At 43.4% G+C, this 24,566-nt stretch overlaps 1 protein-coding gene across 16 annotated transcripts in view; it reads left to right on the top strand.

The window, feature by feature from the left end:
* LOC100921442 (leucine-rich repeat flightless-interacting protein 1) overlaps window positions 1-24,566 on the top strand; it is a 165,665-nt gene that overhangs the window by 34,301 nt on the left and 106,798 nt on the right. The window contains exon 1 of one of the 16 annotated variants that reach the window (XM_031968225.1): window positions 22,018-22,301. The exons of the other annotated variants lie outside the window; for them this stretch is intronic. Within the exon in view, the coding sequence (XP_031824085.1) occupies window positions 22,248-22,301 (54 nt within the window). The 5' untranslated portion in view covers window positions 22,018-22,247. Of the gene's footprint in view, window positions 1-22,017; window positions 22,302-24,566 lie in introns of those variants that run through there. 16 annotated transcript variants of the gene reach the window in all.

Below are 24,566 nucleotides of genomic sequence, written 5' to 3'. Positions count from 1 at the left end.
CGCATTGAGCAAGCCAGTCCTTGGCAGTTTCCCTCCCTGGGTCTCAGTTTCCTCATCTGTCAAGTGGCTAGATAGCCTCCAAGGTCCCTTGAAGTTGGTCCCTGTGACTCTATCGAATGTCCCATCTCCATAGTTTCAACTCATACAAATGCAGGATTAAGCCAAATGTTTCTTATGGGAAACAACATGGTTTCCCAACAATTTTTGCTAATATTTCAGGGGGCCAAGAGAAGAAGCTCTTCTGTGTCTTCTCTAGGTTTCTAAGCCTTTTAGCCGACTGGATTTCCCAATAATCCCAACTCCTACAAGCTTTTCGGTTTTTCTGGGAAGTCCTGAGCTACTAAATGGGGCCCAGAAGACACTGGCCCCAGAATCAGGGTCAGGTGACTTAAAACTGCATCCATTAAGCAATTACTGTATACTAGGCACTGGGGTACAAAGCCAAGGAATGGAACAATCCTTTCTCTCCCACGATTCTGTTCTTGGTGATGATTGCTTGGACATATTTAGGGTTAGAGCACGCGGAGGGTCCTAGATTTAAAGCTCTAGTGGGACCCATTTCTTTTAAGATGGGGAAACTTAGGCAGGAAGTAGTTAAGTGAACTACCCAGAGTCACCCAGCCAATGAGTGACTTTTGTGACTCACTCTCCACCATCCCACTTCCCCATTAAAATTGGCTTTGCTGTTTCTGTGTAAGTTCCCCAGGTTTGTCCTGCATCCAGGAGTCTATTCCGTGACCCACCTCGTGCCATTTTTTATCCTTAGAGTGTTTTACTGTGGCCCAGGTTATCTCACTGCCTCTGCTCTTTAAGGGGCAACAACGGCCCAGTGGTCTCAGTCTCGTCTCTGCTGGGGGTCCCTCCCCAGCCTCTCACTGGCACTCCCAGCCCTGACCACCCCAGCTTCCTCCCTCCTCACAGTGGGCCCAAGCTGCCTCCTCTTCCCTCCACACCCACCCTTGTCGATCAGGATCCTGTTACCTCTTATATCTCCACCCGAAGGCTTCCTCTGGCAGAGACCTACCAGTTGGCGGCGGCCCAGCAGAAGAGTCAGCCCATCAGCACTCGGCCACGTGGGCTTTGGTCCCTGCGGCTGTTCGAGCTCCTCCCGCCCTCCCAAAATAGTGCCCGCCGCTGTCCCTGTGAGCAGAGCCCTCTTGCCATTCATCGCTGCTCCTTCTCTTTTCTTGGCATTTCCATCCGAGGGCTCCGAGCGAGCGGGGGCTTCCTGGGAGGGGCTCCTCAGCGTGGGCATGACACAGACCCCGCTATTGTCAGTCAGCAACAGGGGCCGGATCAAACTGGAGCTTGTTATGGGTATCATTTGTCTGAGATGACCTTTTGTGACCGAGTGCCTGCTTTGGCACTTTGGGTGAAGGACCACCCTGGGTCCGGCCCTTGGGGTCATACTTACCTGGGGTGCACCTGGGACCCCTCAGCTTTGTCATTGACCATCCATCCCAGTGAACTCTAAAAGATCAACCCAGGGCACCCTTTATTTCTCCACTGAATGATCTTTAGAGCACAGTTCTTTACCTCGGCCTCCACAAATTCATTTTCTTTGTTGTTGTTTTTTACTATTTTTTTAAAACTTTTTATATTCAAAATATATACATTCATCCCCCGCAAAATCCCATGTTCCAAATCTTTCCTCCCTCTCTTCCCCACTACCCCCTCCCTTAGGCAGCAAGTGATCCAATACATGGCAAACACGTGCGATTCTTCTATACCTATTTCCACAATTATCCGGCTGTACCAGGAAAATCTGCTTAGAAAGGAAAAACTGAGAAAGAAACAAAAAGCAAACAAACAACAACCAATTCCCCCCCCCCCAAAAAAAAAAAAAAGTTGTGCTCTACCGTCAGTCCTCCCTCTGGCTGCAGCCGGCTGTCTCCACCACAAGTCTACTACTGGACTTGGCCTGAATCGCCCCATTCTTGAAAAGAAGCTCGTTTCTGACAATCTTGATCATTTCGGTATTTCAGCATAATTGGCTTATGCTGGGGCAGCGAGGTGGTGCACAGAGTCCCAGGTCTGGAGTCAGGAAGGCTCGTCTTCCCGAGTCCAAAACTGGCCTTGCACTTATTAGCTCTGTGATCCTGGCCAAGTCACTTAACCCTGTTTGCCTCAGTTTCCTCATCTGTTAAGTGAGCCAGGGAAGGAAAGGGCCATCTCCTCCAGCGTCTTTGCCAAGAAAACCCTAAATGGGATCATGAAGTGCTGGACACAAGACTGAAAAATGATAAAACATAATCATTCCCCCTTGTAACCTTGTTTCAGCGTGCAAACCACAATTGGGAGAAGAGGTGCAGAGGCTTTAGGGACTGCTGCCCAAGGGGTCCAATCCACAAAAGATCAAGAACCGCTGCTTGGGGCGGAGGGGAGGGAAAATTGCCCCTACTGCATTCTCCTGGAGATACTGGGAAACGTCGCAGCAAGTGGAAAAATAGAGATGCCTCCTTTTGCCCAAGTTAGGGAAAACCAACATTTGTTTCAGATTTTCGGGGCGGTCTGGAATTAGTCATGGTTCTCTGCATCCGGACGCCCTAACCTTGAGACGGAAGAAGGGGAAAGATGGAGCCGGGAGCAGTATTTTGGGTATTCCTTACGGGACGTTTTTTCGCTAAGCTGCCCACAAACATGCCTTTGGATGTGCTGAACCAAACCACAGGAAGTGCCAAGCGGGTATTTATAGACAGATCCTTCTGATCCTCTGTGAATGATGGCCTTCTTTATAATTTTCTCCAGACTGGCACTATGGCCGTACCTGCTTTAAAAAAAAAAAACCAGAGAATGTGTCACTGAGTTTCATGCTTCAGAATAATATATAATAAGTTAATGTTTCTAGAATCCTTTAAGGTTTGTGAATTATCTCATATAAGCCTTCCAGCAACTCTAGGAGGGAAGTTATGATATCCCCATTTTATAGGTGAGGAAACTGAGGCCGAACATGATTTCCCCAGGGTCACAAAGGCAGTAAATGTCTGAGACGGGATTTGAACTCAGCTCTTCCTGTCTCCCATGTGGAGGTTCCTCTGAAGCCCCAGAAGGCAGGATGGTCATCCCATGAGAAATCCCTCCTACTTCCCACCTCTATTCTCCCGAGTCCCAAAGATGAGAAATACTATAATGAGTTCACCTTCCATAGCTGCTGAGTCAACTGGGCAGGGCACAGCCTGGTCAGTTTTCCCATTTCCTTTTTAATTTTTAATTCCTCCAACCATCACCCTGGTGTAAAACTTCCCCAGCTGGCCCTTCCCCCCCCCAGCTTGCTCCCCATTATATTGTAAGCTCCTTGAGTCCAGGGACTATCTTTGCATCATCAGTGCTTAACACAGTGCCTGGCACATAGTAGGAGCTTAATAAATATTTATCGACTACTGACGATTATGTTTCCACTGGATCACAGGATACCAGAGCTGGGAGGGATGTCTCGGCCCAACTGAGTCAACACAGCCTCAAACCAGCATCTCTGACAATCTCACCCCCAGCTCTCACCTCACTGCTGGACACATAGTAGGTGCTTAGCGAATGCTTGCTGACTTGACTTGACTCAGCACCTCCCGAGGCAGCCCATTCTACTTGGGAACCTGGTTCTCTTCCTTCTTGAGTCAAGCAGAACAAAGACACTCAGTCTCTCATATGGGACGTCTCTTTAAATTCAATAAGCCTCCACCTATGGCTTCTCTTCAGACAAATCCTCCCCCAAGTTTTATTTTATTTTATTTTATTTTACACGGAATTTTGGCATTAGGAGGAATCTGTAGCTGAAAAAAAATCTTTTAATAACAACAACAATAATCAGTCTTCATAGAGCGCTTTGTGGTGTGCAGAGCACAAATGTTTTTGAATTTTATCCCACCACAATCCTGGGAGGTGGGTTGGTTACTTGACAAATATTGATAAAGTGTGAGTGCTTTCTGAGTGCTTTCCAAGTGCCAGTGCCTTCCTGAAACAGTTAGGTAGCACCACGGTGCATAGGGTGAGGGGTTAAGAAGATCTGAGTTCAAATTCAGCCTCCCACCCTGTTTGCCTCAGTTTCCCCATCTAGAAAAGAAGGAAATGGCAAAACCCCAAAGGATCTTTACCAAGAAAACCCCCAGTGAGGTCACAGAGAGTCAGATATGACTGAAAAACAACTAAACAATAAATATTGTTATTACAAAAGACTTCAGACCAAACAGTGCAGGAAAATTGTTTATCTCTTACTATGATGCATGAGAGGGAGATAATTTCATTGCTGAGGAATTGAAGGCTGGCAGGTCGGGTGATTTGAAGCCAGGTCTCCTTGGTTTCCAGAGCCGGCCTCTTTCCACCACATCAAGCTGTCAATGCTTCTTCCAAGGCCCTGTTGGGCTACTTGCTACAAGACCCCTTTCTGTCCCCTTGTTATCAGTGTTGGTCCTTTCTCCAGTTAGAGAACCTCCCAGAACCTAAGGGGTTTGTCCCTTAGAATGGAAGCTCCTTGAGGGCAGACACCGGTCACTGTTTTTAACTCTGGCTCAGAGCAGGTGCAACTAATGCTAGGAGAGGCTCATAATCCTCCCTCCCCAACAGACACATTAGTTGCCTTAGCATTTATTCTTATTATGCTGATTTCCACTAAGTGAGGTCTCATTTCTTCTCGGAGCATGAGTTTGCTGTCTCACAGGGGAAAAGTCGTCTTCAAAGAATCTTTTATTGATCTTTGAGTTGAACTCTGGGTCAGTGCTGATGCCCAGATAGCTAAGTTGCAAAACACGCCTTGTTTAGGAGCCAATTATTAAGTTCCATGATCAGGTTTCTCTGTTCCTTCTTGTTGTTGCTCAAACATTTATCCATTCCATGACCAGCTTCATAGGCCAAGGAAGCTTTTGTTTGTTTTACTGGGGAAATATGGGACAACTTGTTATTTCTGCTGAAAGATGGAAGGTGGAATCACTGGCCCAAGGGAGTTTTTTAGTGAGACATCGTTTGCCAGTAATCCTCCTCTCTCCAGTGAACAGATGCAGCCAAAAGTTGGTTTTAATTAATCAAGAACTTGAGACCTGAAATATTTAAGCTGAAGAGTTCTGCTCCAAACCCCAAACTTTTAGTTCTCTCTCATTTGCATCATGTTTTCAAGTGTATAGACACACGTCCTGCTCCCTTGAGGTTCATTTATTTTTGGTGATAGGCAAAAGAAGGCACTAGATTTAAGAAATATTTAAAACCCACCTTTCCTTCCTTCCTTTCTTCCTTCTTTCTTTCTTTCCTTCCTTCCTTCCTTTCTTCCTTCTTTCCTTCCTACTTTCCTCACTTCTTTCCTCTTTCCTTTTCCTTCCTTCCTTCCTTTCTTCCTTCCTTCCTTCCTTCCTTCCTTCCTTCCTTCCTTTCTTCCTTCCTTCCTTCCTTCCTTTCTTCCTTCCTTCCTTCTTTCCTCACTTCAGTTAAAAAATATATTCCTTCCTTCCTTCTTTCTTTCCTTTCTTCCATCTTTCCCCACTTATTTCCTTCTTTCTTCCTTCTTTTCTGCCTTCCTTCCTTCCTTTCTCACTTCTTTCATTCTTTTCCTCCTTCCTTCCTTTATCCTTCTTTCCTTTCTTCCTTTCTCACATCTTTCCTTCCTTTGTTCTTTCCTTTCCCACTTCCTTCCTTCTTCCCTTCTTTCTTTCCTTTCTTTTTTCTCTCTTTCCTCATTTCTATTCTTCCTTCCTTTCCCCTTCTTTCCTTCCTTCCTTCCTTCAGTTATTAGGAATATACTCCCTTTCCTGCTCCCACACAGAGAGCATGTTAGGACAATCCTAGCTGACCTCACCTGTGTGTTTTTTGCCTAAGTCACCCACATGCAGAAGGCAGCTGGTGGCACAGTGGATCAGTCACTCAGAAAGACCTGAGTTTAAATCCAGCCTCAGACACTTTTTAGGTGTATAACCCCAGGCAAATCACGTCATTCTATTTGCCTCCATTTCTTCCTCTCTAAAATGATCTGGAAAAAGAAATGGCAATAACTTTGCCAAGAAAACTCCAAATGGGGTCAGAGAGAGTCAGATGTGACTGTAAACTGCTGAACAACAACAAAATGGAGATAATAACAGTACCTACTTCCAAGGGCTTCTTGGAAGACCAAATGAGATCCTGTTTGAAAAGTGTTAAACACACAGTAAGCACTCTATAAATACTAGTGATGATGACAATGATAGGACTCCAACTTGTGCAAAAAATGCTTTCTCTGCATCTTCTTGGTTGGTTTCATTGGTCTGAATGATGGATAAAGACCAACCAAGAGTTGCCAAATACCAGGTAAACAGTGAGGGGGAGGGTGCCAGCCCAGCTGGGTACTGGGAGCTCTATTGATTGGTCAAAGTCCTAATGGTTGCTCTAGTCACTTAGGAAATACTCTTTTCTGGAATCTCAGAGTGGGTGTGAGGCAAACAAGAGTCATGAGCAGCCTTCATTTACTCATTAGCTTAAATTAATCCTTTGAAAACAGCTGTTTCCAGACTCTCCTACACAGGCAGCCTCTGCTTGAAGGCCTCCCATTATGGGGAATGAGCTCACTTCCTTGTGGTACAGTCAGTTCCCCTTTCCAATAGGTCTAAATGGAAGGAACCATCTTCCTTCCATCAGCCCGTATTTTCTTCTTTTTAACTTCTCATGCTGCTCTTTCTTTCTTTCCTCCAAGGGTTGAGGGGACGATCTAATCTCTCCACTCTGTAGTAGCCCATGGCCAGAATACCTGATTGACAGCTATCATGTTCCCTGGGTTATTTGTTTCTCCATTCGAGCCTAACCTCCCTCAGGTCCCTTCATCTTACTTCATATGGCATAATCTGGAGGCCTTTCGCCATCCTGGAGGTTCTGTATCTGAATATTAATGGCCTTACGATGTCATGCTCAGAAGTGAACAGAATATTCAGCTGTCACGCCAAGTCAGACTGTCATTGTCCAGCCCTGGATATTGTCTTTTTCTTGATAACGGGCAAAACTCATTAACTTTTCTTGCCTGCTGTATGATACTTGTCAATCCATATTGTGGTCCACTCAGGTCTACAGATTGTTTTCAGCTAAACTACTAGATAGCCACTCTTCCTCTATTCACCTTCTACTTCTGGAGTTCTAAACTCGTAATAATGTTTAATTATCTCCACACAAGCTACTTGTGTAGATTTGGCCCAATGTTCTGGATTGTCCAGATTTTTGTAACCTGACTTTTTCCTCTAGCATGTTACTCAGCCTTCCCAGCTTTATGATCACCTGTAAATTTAATAAATGTGCCATCTTTGTCCTTATCTAACTCATTGATTTAAAAAAAATCAATAAGTTGCCAAATAGGTCCCTGAGGCTTCTCCCTAGAAACTTCATTTCAAAAAAAAAAAAAAAAAAAAAAAAAAAGAAACTTCATTTCAACTTCTCTGTGAAAAACTACTGTTTGGGTATGACCACTCAAGCATAGAAAGGCCTGTTGCCTCTACATCTCATTCACAAAAACAGCTAGATAGACTTGGCCACTTTCTAAAGCTGGCTTAAGTTCTATCTATAGTTTTCCCTTCATTTGGCCAGTTTCGTTAACCCTGCCAAAAAAGTAAACGTGATTAGCTTGGTGTGACCTGTTCATGGTAAGTGACCTGCTTACTCAGTGTGTCCTAATATCTTCTCGCCTACGTCAGGGGACACAGAACTACTTTCTTCCAGAATTTGTTACTGAGGTTCTTTCAGCTCCTTCAAGAATTCGTTGTTTTGCTCTTTTACAGAGATTAAATTATTTTAATTACACTAATTTAATTTAATTAATTTAAGAGATTCCCTTTTACAGGGAAGCGCTAATCCCATAGAATTTTCGTCCAGACTGACCTGAAGTTCTGCCTGCTGTTGAGCTAAATCTACTAGCTGCCTTTTAATTAGGACAGTTTCCTGCTCTCCTTCTCAAACTAGCTATTTATACTGAAACCTATTTTCCCTGAGTGAAAAGGCAGCATCCCACATTAAACTTGAAGCTCTGTTTGCAGAGATGTCATCCTCAAAAACAAGGGCAGAGCTTGTAGTTCTCACGGAGAGGGATGTGAATGTGTGAATGCAGAGAGGTGTTTGCTTGCTACGAACCCCATATCCACTTAGCAGGGCTCCGTTGTCTGAAGGCTGCCATTGTTGGCCACAGTTCCTCATCTGTCAAGGATGTTTGGTTCTGAGCCCCCCTCCCCATTGTTTCTCCTTTCTAGCTTTCTATACCATGGAAGTTGTTCTTCATTGGCAGAAAAATATTTCTTCTGCCTTTAAGATTTTCTGATGGATAGAGTACTGGATTTGAGTCAAGGAGCCAGAGTTCAAAGACTACCTCAGACCCATATTAGCAGTGTGATCCTGAGCAAGTCACTTAATCTGTTTGCCTTGATTTTCTCATCTATAAAATGGGGATAATAGTACCTACTTCTGTAGGTCATGGTGAAAATCAAGTGAGATAATGTGAGATGATGAAAACCTTATAGAATTATAGAAATGGCAGCTTTTACTGCTTTATTGTTGTTGCTAATACTGTTATGACACATTATCTCCTCACGTGGCTACTGATTGGTGATCTGCCAGGGTGGATTGGGGCACATATGACGAGATTTTCTCTAGGTGTGGAAGTGATCTGATTGGAGGAGGAACAGTTGAAAGACTGGGAATCTTCAACAGGGAAAACACAAGGGGGAGGAGGAGAGATGGTCGGCACCTTTAAATATTCAGAGGACCTCCATGTTGCAGGAGGTGTTTGTAAGAACCTCAACTTCCCATCCCCTCTGCCCACTAAGGTTCCTTTCTGTCTCCTCTGGATGTATCCTGTGTATATCTAAGTAGTTACACTTTGCTTCCCCATTAGAATATAAGCTCCTTGAGAACGGGGATTGTTTCCTTTTTATCTTTGTCTCAGCAGCCCTAAGCATTATGCATCACATAATCGATATTTAATAAATGCTTATATATTGACTTACTGAAAGGGATCTTCCCTCTTTTTAAAATGGCCTTGCATTTTGTATTTTACATATAGTATAAATTGTATTTTATATATAGTAATGACCGCTAGGTGGCACCACAGGAAATAAAGTCCTGATTCTGGAGTTCAAATCCAGCCTCAGACACTGGCTGTGGGAGCCTGAGCAAATCACTTAATCCTGTTTGCCTCGGTTTCGTTATCTATAAAATAACCTGAAGAAGGAAATGCAAACCACCCCAGTATTTTTGTCAAGAAAACCCCAAATGGGGTCCCGAAGAGTCGGACACAACTAAAAACAACCGAATTTAATAACTAACTTCCAGATAAATCATTCTCTTCTCCTTTCTCCCTTCCCCACTGATTCTTCTCTTATAACTAATAAAAACAATTAAGCAACTTAACTGTTATAGTCTGACAACGTATACAACATTTTGTCCCTCTAGTCTCCCCTTTTTATTCCCCTTCGATCAGTTCTGCGTAATCAGGGCCGATGATTACAATTTCTGAGTTTGATTTCCTTGTTAGTGATCATTCCATTTCCATTTTTGGAGCGAGTGCTCTTCTTACTTCAAGGAGGAAACCTATTCTTTGTGTAGTTTTAAGGTCCAAATATGTTATGGTTTGATATTCGATGCTCTATTGTCACCGCGGTGGCTGCCCTTCCCAAAGGACAGTCTAGAATCCCCACTGTGCTACTTAGAGAAGAGGGTTTGGTGAAAGCCGCGAAGCTCCATCTGCAGCCCAGAGATGAAAGCTTCTTAGGGGCTGGGTGATCACTGTCTTTCCCTTCTCTTGGCTTCTCCTCAGCCCATTAGATGGGCCTGGCTTTGTCAGCTGGGTCATGGCCATTGCTAGGCCTTTCAGATCCCAGTCTGGTGCCATAAATGATTCATGAGTCATCAAAGGATGCTCTGGCCCATTGTTAATAATGTAGCATTTCTCCCTGCAGAACAAAACATTTACTTATATTTCATGAAGATAATGAAACGTCAGGTGAAGGTTGGATAAATTTTTAAAACAAGATTGAGAAATAATTTGGTCAAAAACTCCTAAAATCTGCCCTTATTGACTAGTTGAAATTATACTCCTCACTCTTGTACGCCCTATTTAAATGTGATTTTTTTCAAGTTGTCACTGAATGGAAAGCCGATATTTCCTGTCAGAAACTGGATTTAAATCTCGAGTCAGAGCAAGGCGTGGGGGCACATGCCCCTAGTCCCCAGCATGGGGAAGCTGGGCTGTTCCATTGCTTGCGAGGGGACTTCGGGGAGCTGTTACCTGCACTGAGGGTTGTCGATAGGATGAAGTCCCAAGAGTTGGGAACTCTCAGGGCATCTAATGAAGGGTGAATGGCCCAGCTCAGAAATGAGTATTTCCAAGCTTCTGTGCAGAAGAGCATTAGGATGGGATTAGGGATAGGAAAGAAAGTGCATCAGCATCGGGAAAGTCTGTGGCGCTGGCTCTAAGGGCAGATGGGACTAGGGTTAGGAAAGTGCATCAGCATCAGGAAAATCTGTGGCACTTCCAGGTAGCTGGATCTAGGGGCAGATGGGGGACACCTAGTCCCCCCCAAAAAGGATAGATGTCCCACATCTGCTATTTTGTGACCATAGGGGAGGACAGAAAATCAGGGCAAATAGATGGAAACACGGTCCTGTCTCTAGTCAAAGGCAGGGATTCTGCCTTTTTGCCAGATTGCTGGCTGAGATGAGAGGTTTCAGGCATGTTTAAGTTATTCCCCCTCTCCAGGAAACAAGTAGGCCAGTTCTGGCCCAGACCTTAAACTTCCTGTGCCTCTCTGCTGCTTTTATTGACCTCCCCCTGGCTGATCTAATCACATTTAAGCAGATGAGTCATATGGTGTATGTGCTATAATATATATATATATATATATATATACATACATATGTATATATACATACATATATATATATAAAACATAATGTGTGTATATGTTCTCATACATATATTTATATACACGTATATATATTCATGTCTGTGTCCTCCTTCTGGATGCTGATGGCGCATTCCATCCCAAGTCTATTGGAATACTCTTGAATCACCTCATTGCTGAGAAGAGCCAGGATTTTTGCCCCTCCCCCCTGAAGTAGACTGTCCCCTGCTTGAGGACAGAGACTACCCTTAAAAAAAAAAAATCTTTGTTTGCATTTATTTCAAATAGTACAAGAAGTTGGGTCCTCTTCCCCACAGAGCAGTTCCCGAAGTGTCCAGCAGGGGTCAGGCTGGCGTAAACATCTCTACTGAGCTTCTGGCTGACCTCCCCCTGGTCCTGAGTTAGGGACCGTGAACTCCTGGGCTGATGAGAAATTTGGGCACTTCCTGTCCCTCCCTCTGAAGCTTCCACGAGGCCGTAAATCCCACTGTCCCATCGGTGATAAGTAGAACGGGCTCTTTCATCCAGTGCTAGAAACATGGAGCCCATTTCCTGGGAGCTGTCCTGCCCTTGACTTTGGGATGTTGGGATGTTTAGGAAATGGCATCTGGGAGGGTGAGTCTCCCTAAACTTCCTTGTGTACATGAGAAAGAATAACTACAGCATAATACTAACATGAATAGCACTTTCGGGTTTGCAAAGCACTTTATATAGGGTTTCCCTCTGAATTAGGAAGACTCACCTTCCTGAATATAAATCTGGCCTCAGACACTTACTGACTAACTCCAGGCAAGTCACCTCACCCTTTTTGCCTCAGTTTCCTCATCTGTAAAATGGGCTGGAGAAGGAAATGGCAAACCCCTCCAGTATCTTTGCTAAAAACTCCAGATGGGGACAAGATTCAGACTTGACTGAGATGACTCGACCACAACAATCCCATTGGATCCCACCTCAACTCAAAGAGGTGGAGTCTTTTCCTTATTATATCCATTTTACAGATTGAAAAATGGAGACAGAAGTGAAGGGACTTAACTGGGGTCGCACGGCTCGTTAAAGTGTCTGAGGCAGAATATGGCACCAGGCATTCCTGGCTTCACATCAAGTATGACATAAACATTAGCTGCTGCTGTTATTTTCATTATTATTATTTCCTGGTTTCTACCTTACTTTGCTCTCTGTCACAGATCCCCTTCCATTTACCTTATATGCTTTGTCAGCTTCTAATGATTTACATATTATTTCCACCATTAGAATAGAAGCTCCTTGAGGGCAGGGACCTGACTTTTTGTCTTTCTTTGCATGGAAGAATAAATGATTGTTGACTGACTGTTCCAAGGAGCTCCAGAGAAAATGGAGAGTGAGGAGCACATGGGCAGATATATAGATATATTTAAAAATATATATGATCTTAGAAAAACCACTATATATATACATATATATATATAGTGGTTTTTTTTAAAGATCCTGCCCTGCAGAGCAAGGTTAGTGGGATCAGAAGGTCATGCTCAGTGTGCACATTGACAGCTGTTGTGAAACTGAACCCAGATCTATTGTTAGGAGCAGCTTTGGATCAGAGATCAGATGCTGAAGTATTTTCTCCTCCTCTTCTGGGGAGGGGTGGAAGGGGGGAACAGGGAAAGGACAGGGTAGGGATACTGATGGCAAATGGTGGATGACAGAAACACAATTTATCTGTAAATTTTTAATTGTTCTTTTTTTTTTCCCCCAAGATGGAACAGAAACAAATTAAGAGAGACAGGATTCCAAAAGCTGATCAGGAAAAGATACCAGTTCCTTTCCATTTTCCCCTCCTTTCTGCCCTCCCCAGTACCTTTTTTTTGGGGGGGGGTGCTAAAGCTGTAACTCTGGATTCATGCAGTATAATGAACCTTCCAGGGAGCCTATCCCAGGACATTGGCTAACCTCAGCTGACTTAGGGTTTCTTCTCTGGGTTGACCTCAAGAACAGGCCTGCTCTAGCTTCAGAAGGCCTACTCTCCTGCTCTCTTATACTTCAAATTATTTTTTAAAGGACTAAAGCCTCTCAATCTAATTGAGAACATGTTTATAACTCATTCATACTAAAGTGTAATCAATTTCTAAGCGGAAATGAATGACATCGGAGACTTCCAGGTTTTGTTGGGAAAAGCAGGTGAGAAGAACAGACAATTCTTGGTTTAGAGATGGCAAAAGGAGGGTCTGGGGCTGGAGGTAGGTGGAGGACAAATGCTAAGGGCTAAACAAAATTGCCTGAGGACCAGTTTGCCTTCTGCATTCTAAGACCCCCTGGCAACCAGTGGAATCAAATTAAAATGTAATTGAGAAATGCTTTAGGAAGACATCAGTACCACTAAGAGCAGCCCTTGTGAGGGTTAGTGGTCCCCATTTCTATTGGGGGTACTTAAAATTATTTTGGTCATGTCGGGTCTGTCTGCTACGTGTCAGGTCATACCGCGTCTGTCAGCTCTTCTTTGTAGCATTTGTGAAAATCAAAATGGTTTAATAGCCCGATGAGTGTCAATGACCTTTTGGTGATTTATTAACCAAGGGTTCACTGTATTCTAGCTTTTAATGTGATTCAGGGGAAAGAGCACCAGATTCTGCTGGGAAAGAATGCCCAGCACCGCCAAAGCAGACAAGACTCATACAGTCTCTGCTTTTGTACCTTTAGGGAGAGGAGCCTGCTGACTTTGGAGGTAACTTCTTCCACCTCAGAATGGCCCCATTCTGCCAAGTTTTCCGGACCCCATGTCCCACTGGCCTTGGTTCCATTCTTTGGTGCCATACAGAAGGAAGCTTTCTCTTGCACAGATCAGCCTTCAGAGACAGCTAAGATCTTCTTTGGGCCAATGATCCTCACTCCCTTCAGCATATCCTCTGAGGGTGTGGTCTTGAGGCTCAGCACTTTTCTCATTACCCTTTTCCAGTTGTACCCCAGCTATCAACACCCTTTCTGATCACTGGTGCTTAGAACTGAACATGAAGCCCCCAGGGAGGTTTTATGAAGCCAGAGGCTCTCACATCTTGATTCCCAGAAGCCATGTCTCTTAAGAAAGTCAGAGATCATCACCTTTTTGGTCACTATATCACACTGTTGCTTCCCAGTGAACTTGTGGTCCACTCAAACTTAGAGATCCTCTTTCAAACAAACTCTTAACCAAGCCTCTTCTTGTTGAGTGGAGTTAGTTTCTTGAACCCTGGAATAAGCCTTTTGGGACATATCTACTCAATTTCTTCTTATTTGATTCAGCCCTAGAGGTGGTTGAGATCTTTTTTCTTTGCCGCCACCTCTGTTATCCGGCGTGTTAGCTCCCTCCCAGCCTGATGTCATCTGCAGGTTTGATAAGGTGCCATCTATGCCTTTCTCCTTGATAACAACATGAGTCAAGAGCCAAGCAGAGATCCCTGGGGCACCCCACTGGAGCCTTCCCAAGTTGCCATCAAACCCTTAATGAGTCTGGCTGTTCAACCAGTTTATTATCTTATTGTAGCCCACATCACTCCAAGGAAGTGAGATACCATCTTAACTGTGTTACCAAAATCTACGTAGACTATCTACGGCATTCCCCTAACCTACCCATGAGTAATCTTGTCAGGACAGGAAATAATGTTAGTCTGGCATGAGTTATTTATACCCAAGTCTTGCTGAGCCATTGCAATCACCGCTTCCTTTTCTAAATGTTCACTTGCCATCCCTTTAATGATAGTGTCCAGAATTTGATCCTTTGGGAGATAGTGTGAGTCTGGAAGGGTCTCACGTACTGTGCTATGGTCCACGGGTTCAGACAGGACTGAATAATAGCAAAAGACTTTGACAAGGCATCTAACTCAAGCTCACTAGCCTGGAGTTCCCCTGCTCTCTTTTATTGACAATCAAGACACCCCTTTCCCTTCATCATAAAAATCCTGGGAGTCGTGGAAAAGGCTTTGTTCATTGGTTCTGAAATGTGTGGGGGCACTTTAGTTTTGTGCTTCTTGGCTCCTCCCTTCTTGGGCATGTCCAAGACAGGTATATGAGAACAACAGAAGCATAAATGTGGAGGAACCAACCGTCTGCCATCTGATTTTGCTGCATCGGTTGAGTGACAGGGATGTCAGGAGGGTAGAATTCTTCACTCCCGGTGGGAGCTTTTTTCTACTCAAGAACACAGTGTAAATTAGGAGCTGTGTGAATAAGCAAGTAGACAGCATATAAGAAGCAAGAAAAAATACAACAGATAATTTTGTTTGGTTTTTTAATGAGTGCTCTACTTGGAGGCAAAGTTATACAACCATTTTTTTTATATGATGGACTTTTTCCAAAAGAGACTTTTGAAAATGTCAGACTTGTAACATTTTTCTTTAATTAATATGCATATTTTTTGGCAGATTTCTTTAATCTTCTCATGCTTAGAGTCTGCTGGCCAATTCTGGCAAGAATTCTCACTATTTATCCCATGGATAGAAATAAAATGTCATTTTACCAATCCCAGTGGCTTCTTTGGGGATTGGTCCTAAATTAAGGAAGGACCTGCCATCATCAGTACAGGCTAAGGAGGCAGCATTGTGCAACAGAAAGGGCTTGGAAGTCCTATTCTCCGTGTGATCCTAATTGTCAGTGTGGGTGAGTGAAAGGGGATGATGTTGAAACTTAATTTCTGTGGTGTCTGTTTTCTGATGAAGACCACACCCTGACTTCCTGTTTCACTCACCATGGGTATTGCACAAACAAAAAAATAAATTCAGGACTGAGGCACAAGAGCGCAGAGTCCTTTTCCAAGTATATTTACATGAGTCCTTGGGAGAATAGCATGTCCACTTAATCAATGATGATAATCATGTGATGGAATCATTATTTTGTATTTGAGGCTAGGCCAGGAACTGGCAAGCCCTGAAACAGGGATCCTGACACTGGCTTCCAAGGCACTCCATCAGTAACCATTTCTTTTTGTTCAGTTGTTTTTTTAGTTTCATCCAACTCTTCATGACCTCCGCAGAGATACTGCAGTGGTTTGCCTTTTCCTTCTTTAGCTCATTTTATAGATGAAGAAACTGATATAAACAGGATGAAGTGACTTGCCCAGGGTCACATAGCAACTAGATGTCTGAGGCTGGATTTAATACCCCCTAACTGCTCCAGTCCATGATTTTATAGCTCTTAAGGGAATCATTTTTCCATGGTACATTAACTCTAAGGTATCAATAAATAGCCAGAGTAATTCCCTAAGCTAGCAGAGGTTTGTACAGGACTTCAGAGAATGATTTTGGTTCAACCATGGGGCTTTTAGAATTCTCTGGAAGGTTTAAAATGATAAGTAGCATCTATCCAAGTGAACATTATTTGTAATGGGGATAAGCTAGAACCATTCCCAGTAAGATCAGGGCTGAAACAAGGATGTTCATGATCACTACTATTATTCAATATTGTACCGGAAATGTTGTCTTTAACAATAAGAGAAGAAAAAAATGTTGAAGGAATTACAATAGGTAATGAGAAAACAAAACTATCACTCTTTGCAGATTAAAAAAATTTATAGAATCAGCTAAAAAAACTGTTAGGAATAATTAACCACTTTAGCAAGTTTGCAGGATATAAAATAAAATTTTCTAGAAGAGTTCACTTTCAGCAGTCAGTCAGGAAGTATTTTGCCAGATTAGTGCAAGGCAACAGTGAAACCGAAATCAAAAAATGAAGCAGACCCTTCCCTTTCTTGACTCTATTGGGGAAAACAACATATGGATGTGTGTGTGTGTGTGTGTGTGTGTGTGTGTGTGTGTGTGTGAATGATAAGGTGACTGGGCAGGGAGACAATGGCAGCTAAAGAAAGATCTCCAGGAGGAGAGTACATGTGAACTTTGAGGAATCAGAATTCTAAGGGATAGGTAAAGAGAGAGAGCATACTCTGAGGTACTGTTAGGTCAAAAGCTCGGAGATGGGTGAAGTGATATTTTATGTGAGAAAATGAAGTCCATCTTGGTTGCATCCAAGAGGACTCAAAAGGTTCAAAAGGTAGGAAGGATATGGCCTCAAGTTTTTAGGTTTCTCTCATCCACCCTTCACATAGCCACCAAATCGAACTTTATTTAATTATTCATTCACTATTTATTAACTTATTTAACTATACCACTCATTGGCTCCATATTTGCCTAGTTGCTTCATTTCTTCCCTAGCTATCCTTCTCTGGGCTTCATTATGCCTCAGGAACCCCCGTCATCCTGCAAGATCATCATCATTGAGGCTAGAAAATCAACTGGGAGACCAAGCAGGTGAGGGGCCCGGCCTCAGATGGTAGCTCTACTTGTGGAGGAAAGGGTGATTGGAAGAATTTCCATAGAAACAGGGCTATTAGTAAAAGGGATAGGTTTATGGGCATGGATAATGAGTTCTAGTTTTGACAGTTGGAGTTTGAAATGCCTATGGGCCATCTGGTTCCAAATTTCTGCTAGGCAGGTGATAACGAACTCGGCAGTTGGGAGAGAAACGTAAATCTGAGCATCATCAGCCAGAAGAATAATTTAGGAAGAGACTCTTAGGATGGGGCTTATGATAAGTTATTGACAATAATGGAACGAGAAGGGACTTTTTGAGGTAATGGAGAGGTGTACCCTGTACAAAGTGGGGAATTGACTTTCCAAACAGGAAGTAAGGAGAGATAATTTTAGAGGGAGTGTGTCCTAAAAGTCTTGTCATCTGCTCCAAGAGAGTGACTGTCTTACACAGTGATTCTTAATGTAGGGACTAGGGATATGTAAGAGACTTCAAGGGAGTTCAAACTCAGATGAGGAAAAAGTACATTTTTATTTTCACCTTTTTCCAACTAAAATTTAGCATTTCCTTCAATTATTTAAAAACATGATTCTGAGAAGAGATTTGTAAGCTTTGTCAGTCTTCCAAAAGGATTTGTGCTGCCAAAAAAAATAAGGAAGTCTGTTCTAAATGATCTCACAACAATATTTTGCACCATTATGGTGGATTTGGGTTCCAATGTCTCAACAAAGTTATTATACTGGGAAGAACCAAATTGGGGGGGGAGGGAAGGCAGGAGGAAAGTCACACCTGCATATCTTGCTGAATTTTCTAATGGTTGAAAAAAAGAGACATGGAGTGATTGAGCAAGTGCATCTTCTTTTTCTTAAATAAAAGCTCTTTGTTTTTCAAAATACATGCAAAGATAGTTTATAATCTTCACCTTTGCAAAAGTTTGTATTCCACATTTTTCTCCTTCCCTTCTTCCACTCACCTCTCCTAGATAGCAAATAATTCAATATAAGTTAAACATATGCAATTCTTCCAAATATATTTCCACATCTGTCTTGTTCTGCAATAAGAGAGAGAGAGAGATCAAAAAGGAAAAAAAATGAGAAAGAAAACAAAAAACAAGCAACAACAAGCAAAAAAGGTAAAAATACTATGCTGTGATCCACACTCAGTCCCCACAGTCTTGCTCTGGGTACAGATGGCTCTATCCCCCTTCATCAGAATTGGTCTGAATCATCTCGCTGTTAAAGAGCCACACCCATCACAGTTGATCATCATAAAATCTTGTTACTGTGTAAATGTTCTCTTGATTCTACTAACTTCACTCAGCATCAGTTCATGCAAGTCTTTCCAGGCTTTCCTGAAATCAGCCTTCTCATCATTTCTTATAGAAAAATAATATTCCATAATACTCATATCCCATAACTTGTTCAGCCATTCCCCAACTGATGAGCATCCATTCAGTTTCCAGTTTCTTGCCACACAAAAAGGGCTGCTGCAAACAGTTTTTGCACATGTGGATCCCTTTCCCTCCTTTATGATGTCTTTGGGATACAGACCCAATAGACACACTGCTAGATCAAAGGGTATATACAGTTTGTTAGCCCTTTGGGCATAGTTCCAAATTGCTCTGGTTGAATGTTTGAGTCAGTTCACAACTCCACCAACTATATATCAGTGTTTCCCACATCCCTTTCAATATTTATTTTATCTTTTCCTGTCATCTTAGCTAATCTGGAAGGTGTGAAGTGGTACCTCAGAGTTGTTTTAATTTGCATTTTTCTAATCAATAGTGACTTAGAGCATTTTTTTCATATGATAGAAATGGCTCTAATTTCTTCATCTGAAAATTCTGTTCACATCCTTTGACCATTTATCATTTATTTGTTGGAAAATGGCTTATATTCTTATAAATTTGAATCAATTCTCTATATATTTTAGAAGTAAGGCCTTTTCTAGAAACACTGGATATAAATCCTCCCCCCCCCCAGTTTTCTGCTTCCCTTCTAATCTTGGCTGCATTGATTTTGTTTGTTCGACAACTTTTAAATTTAATATAATCAAAATTATCCATTTTGCATTTCATAATGTTCTCTAGTTCTTTTGTTTTAAATTTCTCCCTTCTCCACAGACCCAGAAGGTAGACTATCCGTTGTTCTTCTAGTTTGCTTATAATATATCACCTTTTATGTCTAAATCATAAACCTATTTTAATCTTTTCTTGATATAAAGTATTACATATTAGTGCCTAGTTTCTGCCATACTATTTTTCAGTTTTCCCAGCAATTTTTGTCAAATAATGAGTTCTTATCCCAGAAGCTGGAGTCTTTGGGTTTATCAAACACTAGATTACCATAGTTTTTGACTACTGTGTCTTGTGAACCTAACCTATTCACTGATCTACTACGCTGTTTCTTAACCAGTAACAATTAGTTTTGATATATTATATATGCTAGGTCTTTTACAACTATGTCACCTTCCTTTGCATATTTTTCATTATTTCCCTTGAAATTCTTGACCTTTTGTTCTTCCAGACAAATTTTGTAATTATTTTTTCGAGTTCTACAAAGTAATTTCTTGGGAGTTTGATTGGTATGGCACTGGATAAACAGATTAATTTAGGTAGAATTCTCATTTTTATTATATTAGCTTGATCTATCCATGTGCACTTGACATTCTTCCAGTTGTTTAAATCTAACTTTGTGTGAAAGGTGTTTTGCAATTACATTCATATAGTTCCTGGCTTTGTCTTGGTAGACAGACTCCCAAATATTTTATATTATCTACAGTTATTTTAAATGGAATTTTTCTTTCTTCTAACGTAGAAATGCCAATGACTTATGCGGGTTTATTTTATATCCTGCAACTTTGCTAAAGTTGTTATTATGTCCTCTGGCAAGGAGCTAGATGAACTACTTCACACAGCTGGACCTCAGTTTCCTTCTTTGCAAAGTAGATGACCTCTTAGGTCCCTTCCAGTTCTAGGTCTGGGATTTAGGATTCTGTGGTGCTAAATTCCAGGTTTGCCCCACTTACGCCATGCCAGAGGGATAATTTGACCTAAATTTTGTTGCAGAGATCTCGTCACACTGTGAAAATATCCCTGGCTAATACGAGCCATCTATGTGTTACATAGTAGTTACATTTGGCCAGTTATTAACCCCTTTGGGAGTGATGTGATGGTGTAATAATGTATCTTCACATTGACTATCACACTGATGTTCTAATGAGCCCGAGAAGGTCTTGTGATTGTGCTCAATTGTTTTTTGGAGGATTGTGGTGACTGAGCATGCGAGGGAAGTGCAACTGATTGGTGGGGCTGCAAAGCAAGAGAAAGTGATCAGTTTGTGATTAACACATGACTATGACTGACAGCTGCGGTTGTTTAAGAGTATAAGAGTATTATAATATAATATAATAATATAAATGATTAAGATACCTGATCTTAAAATCTACTAATTCTGAGATCTCCAGGATCATAATGAGATTTGGAGGAGACCTCAGAGTGACATAAGCAGACCTAGTAGATTAAAAATCTCTGTTCTTCAGAGATCATCGATAAAGATCTACAGGGGCATCTCCGAAGTAATTTAGTCCCGTTCCCTCATTTTACTTAAGACCCAGTTAAATGACTTGTCCAAATAAGCATCGGTGCTAAGCGTCAGAGGCAGAATTTGAACCCAGGGCCTTTGGCCAATGAGCCAGCATTCTTCCCATTGCACAGTTCTGCCTCCCTGTTGTATATATTAGGGGACGATGGATCCCTTTTTAAAGGATTTGCCATTAAATCTCCTCAAAAAGCAAACATTCCCAGAGGATTTAAAATCAAATTCTGTTCATAAAAATATTTCCTTCTACTGACTGTGAATGGATCTTATACTTACATGGTTGTTTGCATCTTGCCTTCGCTGTTTCTGCCTCTTTTTGTATTACCAGTGTTTATTACCACAGAGCCTGACATATTACATGTTGAATAAATGCTTGTTGGTGCAGTGGGTAGAGCCCCAGCCCTGAAGTCAGGAGGACCTGAGTTCAAATCTGGTCTCAGACACTTAACACTTCCTATCTGTGTGACCTTGGGCAAGTCACTTAACCCAATTGCCTCAGCAAAAATAAATAAATGCTTTTTGACTTACGGACTAACTATTGCTGGAAGTTGTACATACTTTTGTGAAAAAAAAAAACATGAGCACATTTTGAATGGATATTTGTATTATTCTGAATCACCATTGCTGTAAGGCCACTTAGTTATTTATTAAAAAGTCAATGTTTAATTATGGAAGGGCCTCTTATCAAAGTTGAACATTGGCTAAGTCCCCCAGTCAGCTCCGTTTGGAGTCATCATCACCTTCCTCTCCTCCTTTGCCCTCTCTTCTCTCTCCCCATACCCTGGGTTATTGCTAGGTCCTGTAGGTTCCTCAGTTTCTTCTCTCCTTCCTCTTTCCACTGCTGCTGGGCTGGGTTAAGCCTTCATTACCATTTTCCCAAGAGCTTCCTAATGAGCCCAGGACTGCCCGTCTCTCTCTTCTGCTGCCAGGTCAATTTTCTTCTAGGCTAACCTTAATCATGTCCTTGGTCACTCTTTTGCAAAACTATAACTAGGGTAGGGTGATAGGAGCCCTGATCCAGGGGGCTGTATAACAGAGCACATTGCAGTGCTTCAGGGGTGATTTAGTCCTTGGTCAGCAAGAATAATTTCTTTCATTTGGAAGTTCCCAGTTGGTGAGCTTTTCCCTTGCCCTGCCCTTCCCCCCTTCACAAATGGCCTTCTTTGTGCTTTTGCCTTGAGTGTAACAAATCCTAGTTGTCCCTCCACCCCTCGCTCAAGAAATCTTCATAGATTGGTCTTTACCTCCCGAGTTCCCCTGCCCCGCATTCCAGGTCATCAGAGATTATGCCGCTCACCCAGGCACAGCGCAGGCTGCCCAGTGAGCAGATATTCTCACACGCTCTCCCTGGGACTTTGCCTTTTTGTGCGGTTCCCTCTCCTTGGAACAGCCTCCTCCTTCCTCACCCGGCCCTGCCCTGCCCATCGGGATCCTCCTGGAGCTTCCAGACCCATCCCTGATGACCCGGGAGCCTCTCCTGACTTCAGAAGCCCATGTTGTTCACCCCCCTCCCATGGCAGCCGCCACGTTGCCCTCTGCACTAGAATGATTGGGGGACAACCAGAGACCGGGCCAGATGTCTTCCTTCATCCTTTGGCTCTCTGGCATTCTGGGATTCGATGATTCCAAGGTAAATGGAATGACTCGGCTCCGGCGAGGAGCCGCTGGCCCTCAAACCTGGGGCTTCTGGTCCCCAAAGCTTCACACCCGGCGCTGCTCGGGCAGCCCGGGATGTGGCCCCAGTTTTGTTTTTTCTGTATGCTTGTGCAGTGTAATCCAGTCTGATATTTAGGAGAGGTGGAGAGATGGAGGGAGAAGAAGGGGAGAGGAAAGGGGAGGAGGGACTGAGGGAAAGGGAAGAAGGGAGGGGGGCATAGTGAGAGTAGAGAGTGAGGGAGAGGAAAGAGGAGAAGAAAGGGGAAGAGAAGGGGAGCGGGGAGGCTGACTGAGGACTGGGGAGAAAGGAGGAAGAGGGAGAGTAGCGGGGAGAGAAGAGAGGGAGGGGAAGAGGAGGGAGAGACAAAGGTAAATATGCACAAAAGAGAGACATACACAGAGATTGAGACAGAGAGAATGAGAGACAGAGATTAAGAGAGACAGACGGACAGGCAGGCAGAGAAAGAAAGAGAGACAGAGACAGACAGAGATTAAGAGAGATAGACAGAGAGAAACAGACAGAGATTGAGACAGAGAGAGACAGACAGACAGAGAGAAAGAAAGAGACAGAGAGAGAGAGAGAGAGAGAGAGAGAGAGAGAGAGAGAGAGAGAGAGAGAATATTACTCTGTGTCAGAGCCAGTGCTAAGGATGCAAGTACAACCAAGCAAGGACTAGATAAGGGAAGTGAGGACTCAGATTCTGGCGTCAGTTGGGGTAAAGTTTGGCAAGAGAGGGAGAGACCTGCTTCTGAACAAGAGAAAGCAAAAGTTCCTCCTCATGATCCAGGGTTGTTCCAATGGGGGGAAGAGGAGGACTTGGGGAGGGAAAGCGCCGTGGTTGGCAAATGGAGGCTGAGTGCCTGCTGTGTGCTGGGTGTTGGATTTGCTGAGAGGGAGGGGAAACCTGTCCTCAAAGAGCTCCCATCCCTGTGAGGGGCTTCCAAACAGATAAACAGATGAGCTCCAATTGAGGGAGGAGGGAACAAATGCAATACCTGTGGACAGTGGAGAAACTCCCTTTCTCCTCCCCTCCCCCTCTTTCCCCCTTCCTCCATCTTTTTGTCCTTTCTCCCTTCTTTCCCCCTTCCCCTCCTCTTCTCCAAGGTGAGCAGTAGCTTTCACTTCAAGCAGCTTTAACCAAACAGGGACCCTGGACCTTCTCTTTGTGTATGGGGGGGGGGGGGGTCCTGTGGCCTCCGAGACCTCTTCTGGCTCCTAACCTAAGACCTCTCTGTGTCTTTCTTTGGAAACTTTCTTCAGCTCACCAGGCAATGTTTAGTAAACTGAGGGCCGCCATTTTATTTGGCACACTTTCTTGTCCTGGAAGGGTTTTTGCTAATGAGGGATTATTAAATAAGACCTTACTCAATAGGCCGGTTAGCTCTAGACTTGCCATCTAGTAACCCTGGCTGGGGGCAGGGAGAAGGAAATGGAATAGGAAACATTTATTAAGTGCCTTCTGCGTACCAATCCCTGCGCCAAGGATTGGATTAAAAAATAGAAAATCAAGATCCTCGTTGCTCTTGTTCTAATGGGGAAGGGGAGAGGAAATACATATAAGGCAGGCTCATTTCCATGTTTATTTCATGGCAGATGGAAGACAGTGGGTTGGGGCTGCAGCAGGGCCTCCGGCAAGTTCCCAAAGACTACGGGCAGCAGGGGTCTGGGGAGAACTGGACAGTGGGGCCTAAGGATTGGCTGGGAAAGAGAAAAGGCCCTGACTGCGCTCGGTGGCCACAGGGGGTCTTCTGGCCACCCCCTCACCCAGCAGCCAGCCTGCTTCCTCTTTGATTCTTTTTGCCCCCAGTATAGCTTTTAAAACCTTTTGGGTTTTGGCCTTAAACTTTCTTTTCCAGCCTTAAGCTCATTCTGGGCATCAGGACTTCGTTTCTTACATATTTCTCGGACCCCTCTCCCTCTATTGTCCTTTGCCATCCGGGAGGTCTGCAGTGCACTCACAGCAAGATTGCTTTGGTTTCTGGCCTCCACTGGCCTTTTCCCAAGGCTTTCCTCCATGACCATCCCTCCCGTTTCCCCATTATCTCCTTCCTATACAGCAGTGCTTGTCCTTCCCACCTCCACTCCCGGTAGCGAGGCTCTTTCTTGTGAATAAGGTCTGCTCTTCCTTGGCAACATTCCCATCATGGCTCATTCCTCCAGGTCTCTGTAACATTGACAAGGTCAAATTGCCCTCTGGCTCCGTGGGCCTCCCGCTCCCAGGGCCTCCCGCTCCCAGGG

The sequence above is a fragment of the Sarcophilus harrisii genome, chromosome 4, assembly GCF_902635505.1.
Source record: "Sarcophilus harrisii chromosome 4, mSarHar1.11, whole genome shotgun sequence".
NCBI lineage: Eukaryota > Metazoa > Chordata > Mammalia > Dasyuromorphia > Dasyuridae > Sarcophilus > Sarcophilus harrisii.
This window is presented reverse-complemented; position numbering and strand designations above follow the sequence as displayed.